The sequence below is a fragment of the Tyto alba genome, unplaced genomic scaffold (genome assembly GCF_018691265.1).
Source record: "Tyto alba isolate M040663 unplaced genomic scaffold, T.alba_DEE_v4.0 Super-Scaffold_13, whole genome shotgun sequence".
Taxonomy (NCBI): Eukaryota; Metazoa; Chordata; class Aves; order Strigiformes; family Tytonidae; genus Tyto; species Tyto alba.
In genome coordinates, this window is record NW_024881275.1 from 8862026 (window position 1) to 8867790 (window position 5765).

At 64.2% G+C, this 5765-nt stretch overlaps 1 protein-coding gene across 1 annotated transcript; it reads right to left on the reverse strand.

The window, feature by feature from the left end:
* Positions 1-590: 590 nt before the first annotated feature.
* Positions 591-5402, reverse strand: LOC116962248 (coiled-coil domain-containing protein 81). Its single transcript, XM_042787999.1, has 11 exons — positions 5330-5402; positions 4809-4870; positions 4499-4652; positions 3854-4110; positions 3469-3554; positions 2906-3000; positions 2403-2508; positions 2037-2145; positions 1747-1884; positions 1332-1507; positions 591-915 (listed from the first exon to the last, which is right to left on the reverse strand). Exons 1-11 carry the CDS (start codon positions 5400-5402, stop codon positions 735-737), a joined length of 1437 nt encoding a protein of 478 aa, XP_042643933.1. The 3' UTR covers positions 591-734.
* Positions 5403-5765: the final 363 nt, after the last annotated feature.

Here is a 5765-nt window from a genome sequence, read left to right on the forward strand (position 1 = left end):
TCACCTGTGCATCTCACTCAGCCAACAAGGGGACGGCACTCAAACTTGAGGAGTTACCTGGGGGGCCGTCCCAGTCCCAAGCGAGACTCCCTGACTGCAGAGCCGCTGTTTCAAGGGGCGATGGCTCCATTTCCCCTCTGGCAGGGATCCATTTTATAGCCTGGTCAAATCTGATCTGTGACCATTCATGGTCAGCAGTCTAGAAATGGCTCCCAACCGAGGCATGCGTTGGCTGAGGGCCCTGTCGGTCCACCGAAGGGCCTGGCCTTTCCATAAGTGACCACGGTCACTACTCAAACCCCCAAACCCTGGCTCCAAGTTTTAACTCTTTCAGAGGTCAGGAGGTATCGGTCTGTATCAGAGTGGGTGCACCTGCCCCCCTACTGCAGTGCAGGCCACTGCTAACAGGAAGACTCAGCCTTTTGTAGCAAGGGGTTTTCACCAGACGCCCCAGGACGGCAGTGGTGCAGGGACAAAAAACACATCAGGGAGGCCATGGCATGAGCCCCACTCCCAGCTCGCAGCAGCCCCCACGCCATGAGCCCTGGCAGAGACACCGCTCTCCTGGTCGCATGGCCTGTGGTGACCGGCTGGCAGGACCAGTCCTCTGGCCATTTGCCCAGAGACCCCTCCGAGCAGGGGGCTGCGGGGCCCCTCCCGTGCCCGTGGCCGCAGAGAAAGGCAAGGCAGGCAGCAGCACGGCCACGCTGGCTGGGCCCAGGCACCAGCAGCCTTTATTTGGCACGTTCCCCTTGGAAAGGCGCTCCTCGCCCCTGCCACCCGTTGCTGGCAGCTCTCCGGCTGGAAAGGGTGGACGCCGTGACAGCTCCTCGGGGCTGCTCGCAGCTCCTTGGCATGGCGGGCAGTCCCTGGGCCCTCCCGCGGCGCTCCAGCAGCCTCGTCTTCTCCCCCTTGCTAAAGGACACAGCAGAAAAGGGCCTCAGCTCTGTGGCCGGGGAGAAGGGCCCCCAGCGCCCCAGCGCCCCAGCGCCGGGCTCAGGCCCGTAGCTCTCAGAGGAGCGGCCGAGCCCAGCCCGCTGCTCCGGGTGGCGTCTCGTGGGCCCTCGTGCCCCAACCAGTCTGCAGCGAGAAGAGCGCAGAGCAGCCGGGGGTGAAGCCGGGCAGGGCCGAGACCCGGGACAGGGCGGGCGCGGCAGCTGAGGGCTGGCTGCCTGCGAGTCACTGCGCGGCGAGGGCAAGCACGGGCTGCCGCCGTTGGGAAGGCAGAGCCCAGCCAGCCGAGCCAGCCTTTCGTGGCCAGCCCGGCCACCTCCAGCGCTGGGAGCTGCCCAAGGCTTTCCTCGGCCTCTGCAGGACCTGCGCACACTTACACTTCCCACGCTGTCTGCGGGGGGTGCAGCTCTGCCCGCCCCTCGGACGCCATCTGCCTCGCAGGCCTCTGGCAGCTCTCCTTCTCCTGTAGCCTCTCCTTCAGCTTCTCGGCGTAGGCCTTTCTCAGGAGGTGGGGAGGGCGATAGGGATCCTCGAACAGGTGGCGGCAGGAGGTCTGCGAAGGCAGAAGAGGCTCTCCTAAAGCACTGCCGCCAACAGCTGGGGCCGCTCCCAAGGCTGCACGCTTCGGCCTGGGGCCGTCGCGACGGCTCCTGCTGCAGGGCAGCGGGCAGGGCAGCGGGCAGACAGAAGGCCCCTGCCTGGCGCACTGCCGGGAGACCTTCCCTGCTCCCCCCGCAGGGAGCAGGGCGGGGAAATGCCCTTTGGCTGGCGGCTGCCAAGTGCATGCCATACCTGGCCTCGCTCCATGTGCTGCCCCGCTCTCTTGGCATGGTATTGGTGCCACACTTCCGCTTCCACCTCTTTGCGCCTGGATGCCATCAGCACCTGGTGCCGTTTCCCTGCCCTCTCCGCGCGGAGGGAGCCCGTTCCCTGGAGGACACGCGCACAGCACACACGCAGCGTTAGTCTCCCCTGGCTCGGGCAGGGCCGGGGGCTGGGACGGTGGGCAGCTCTTGCCACCTCTTCGGCCCCGGCCCAGGGCCCGAAATGTGCCAGAGGACTGGCAGATCCCTGGGGCGTACCATTCCTGAGGGCTGCGCGGCACATGCAGGGAGCTGCAAGTCTGGGCAGCCTGGAGGTCTGGCCTGCGTCAGGTCCTCCTTGGAATTCTGCTGGATTACTGGCAGGAATCTGCAGAGGCACGGCAGCTGAGCCTGTGGGAGCCCCGCCTGAGGTGCTTGCTCTGGCATGGGCTCACAGCCTGCCCCCGGTGCCGGCAGCTCCCGGCACTTCAGCAGGAGGAGCAAGTGTCGAGCAGGACAAGGTCTCCGGGGCCTTTTCTCCCCAGCACAGGCACCCCCGGCCACGGGAAACATCTCACTCTCACTACAACAAGGGCACAGTGTGCCCCCATGCCCCCAGCCCCACCGCTTCTCCAGGAGGCTCACCTGCCTGGGCCAGCTTCCTTGGCTGTAGCCTGTTCGCCTTCCTTCACCTGCTGTCTGGCTAGAGAAACCCTCCGCTGAGCCAGGAACACTGGATCCAGCACACTCACTGCGAGCAGGAGGCAAGAGAAGAGCACAAGAGCATCTTTGATAGTTGGGCAGAAGCAACGACCCCAGCGCAGAAGAGATTTCCTCCTCAGAGCCAAACGCGTGGCTTGCCAGAGCTACGCGGGCTCGGCCCGGTCACAGCTCCAGGCAGAGTTGCTGGAAGGCAGCGCCCAGGGCAAAATGGGACGCAGAACCCTTGGCTGCCGTTCGCCATGAGGGGCTGTCCAGCTCAGAGCCTCTTCCCAAACGGGTCGCCCGCGCGTACTAGGACGGCTGCGCAGGCTCACAGAGCTGCTTTCTCCTCTCGCACAACTCGCACAGTGACCCTGGCTCTCCTGCCCTCGGGAGGACGTGAGGAGCACCCACAGCCCCCTGCCAGCACTCGGCTGGGACCTTACCTCTGCGGGCACCCCCGCCCCAGGGCGCCAGATCTCTCGTGGGCTTCAGAGAAATCGTGGGGACCGATGTTTGGTGGGGGATCTCAAATGCAAGCCTGGAAACAAGAAGGCAGCAGCTGGGCAAAAGGCCACCCCGCTCCCTTGCGGGCTGAGACTAAAAACTGCTGGCAGGCATCTGTGGGAGCCACTGCCGAGTCCTTGGAGGCCACAGGTCTCTGTGGGGCCCGAGGGGTCCCACGTCCTCCTTCAGCCTCTGCCGCTGCTTCCCTCGCCTTCCTGCCCGAAAGCTGATGATCCCAGCACACGCCCTCCTTGCTGCCCCACAGACCCTCCCGCCTCTCTCGCTCTCTCAGCGCAGATCGAGAGCGGACTGATCGCTGCGTTGGCACTCTCCAAGCTGGGGAGCAGCCAGCAGCCACGGACCGGGAAGCTCTTCTCCTGGGAAGGAGCTGGTCTTGCCGAGTTTGGCAGGAGAGGAGCCTCAGCAAGAGGGTGCCCCCGCCTCGGGGGCTCAGCAGCTGCTCCCTTGACCAGCCAGGGGCTGCAGAAGCCATCCTGCTCACCTTGGCAGCGTGATGACCGTGTCTCGACTGCGACGACTAAAATCGTTTTTGCCCGCGAAGGCCACGATCCTCATCATCTTAGGGTCCTGCAAGGGGACAGGGACACGTCAGCAGACGCCCATTGCCGGTTGCTCACAAACCGTCTCGCTGCTCAAAGACACAAAGCTGCCTCTCCGAAAGCCTCGCACCACCCTCTCCCTTGATGCCATCAGCCCCCTCCCTTGAAGGGGCCGAGGTGCTCCTGAGACACGGCCTAGCTCACGGGGAGCGTGTCTAGGCCAGGCGGCGAGGCAGGCGACAGCAGCCAAGAGAAAGCAGCTGGAGAGAGCTTTGACAGCATTGCCACAGAGGCACGAGGAGCAGCCCAGAGAAATGACAAGCTCACCCCGAGAAGAGCTGCCAGCATGTTCCCTGTCCCATCCAGCTCCAGCAGGCACTCGTCCAAGAAGGTCATGCTGACCACTTTTTTTCGCACAGCAAGGATGCCGATGCCCTTGAAGGAGAGTTCCACCTCCTTGTTTTCTTGGAGGGCCTCGGCAAAGAGAAGCAGGGTCTCGTGTACGCACTGCTCCACGATTTCCGGGCGGAAGTGGGTTTCTGCAGCAATCTGCTTAAAGTCCAGCTGAACAAACTGGGTCTTGTCTAGGAAACAAGCGCAGAGCAACCAAGTCACTCCCAGCACAGTTCAGCCCACCCTGAGACGAGGTGCCATCAGCGCCCAGCCCTCAGGCAGCGCCCTGCCAGAGCGCGCTCCCCTTTCAGCTTCGGCCACGTCTCCAGAGCGGCCCTGATGGACAGGAGAAGGCACAGAGAGGCTTTGCCTCCTGCTGCGAGCAACCAGCTGGAGCGTAGGGTGAGCTGGGGAGATGAGGCTGGCTGCCCGGGGAGGGGCAGGGTGCCGGGCTGCCGTACGCGTGCCCATGCTCAGCACTCTCCACGCTGGAAGAGCCTTTGCTCAGCTGTGTCACGGCACCACGTCAGCACCCAGCCAAACGCAAGAGCTGGACAGGGGCCACGCCCGTCTTCTTACCAGGAATTTGGGTCTTTGCGTGCTTGAGGCTGTAGAATTTCTTCAGAAACCTGCTCAGCTGGAACACAGGTCTCTCAACAGGCAAAACCTCGTCCTCTCCCACCGTGGCATGCACCGGGGCAATTGCAAATGTCCCAATTCCGATCTCCACCGCCTGAAAACGCAAGCAAGAAGAGGGAGCATTGTCAGGGCTGCGCAGAGGCGGGAAGGCTGCCAGATGACTCGAGTGTCGCCTTTGGGGTGGTGCTTTGTGCCCTGCTCGGGAGGCCCAGCGGGGCAGGACGGGGCACGGGCAGGAGGCAAGGCTCACCTTCTTCTGCAAGAGCTGTCTCCGGATGTACCTAGATGTGCCAGCCCAGACTTGCTGGATTTCTGGAAAGCAAAGGAAAGGCACGCCGTGCTCTGAGTCAGCAACGGCCACCCATCCAGCAGCCCCTACCCACGGAGGCGACAGTGGCGTGCACTCAAGCCCCCTTGCCCAGAGCAAACCCTTGCGCTGCCGGGGCTGCCCAGCTGCGCTCTTGACTGCCCCCAGCCTCCAAGAAGCCTGCCCTGTGCCCGTGATGGGCCTGGGGAGGACAGGCAGGCATCGGTAGTGTTTTGGGGAAGGGGATCCCGCCCTTTCATGTGAGCAGAGGTAGCTAGAAGCGTGAGCTACCAAAGCCACCCTCAAGGCCCAAGTCTCCATCGGGCAGGGCTCTCCCTGCAGCTGCCGGTCCCCTCCAGAAGAGCCCTGCTACAGCCCCATCCCCAGGCTCAGCGTTTCCAGAGCTCACGTCCCCTTCGCCTTGGCTCCCACAGCGCTCCTGCAAGGGCCCCCTGGGGCCTTACCTCTGGTGGTGAGCTCCTTGAGGGTTGGGAGATCCTCAGGCCCCAAGGGGTTAAAGAGCAGGTACTTAATCATCCTTTCCCCCTTGCACTGCAGCATCTGGGGAAGCGGTGCGCGTCCTGCTCCAAAACCCCTCTGCTCCTCGTCTCCTTCTCCTCCTCCTCCTTCTCCAATCTCCTCCTCCTCCTCCTCCTGGTCGCCACTGCCCAAGCAGCGTCTCCAAGGCTCTCCCGCGGCCTCCCCTCGCCTCCTCCTGGCAGCAGGGCAGCTCCTGCGGAGCAGAGCGCTGGCGAGAGCAGCCCTGGCGTTGCCCAGGCCTCGCCAGGGAGTGTGGCCGGGGGCACGGTGGGGAGAGGGAGCTGTCGCTGTGATGCGGGTGTCCCACTGTGACACCGCGCCGTGTCACACAGGGCTGCGGGCACCCTCCCCACGCTGCAC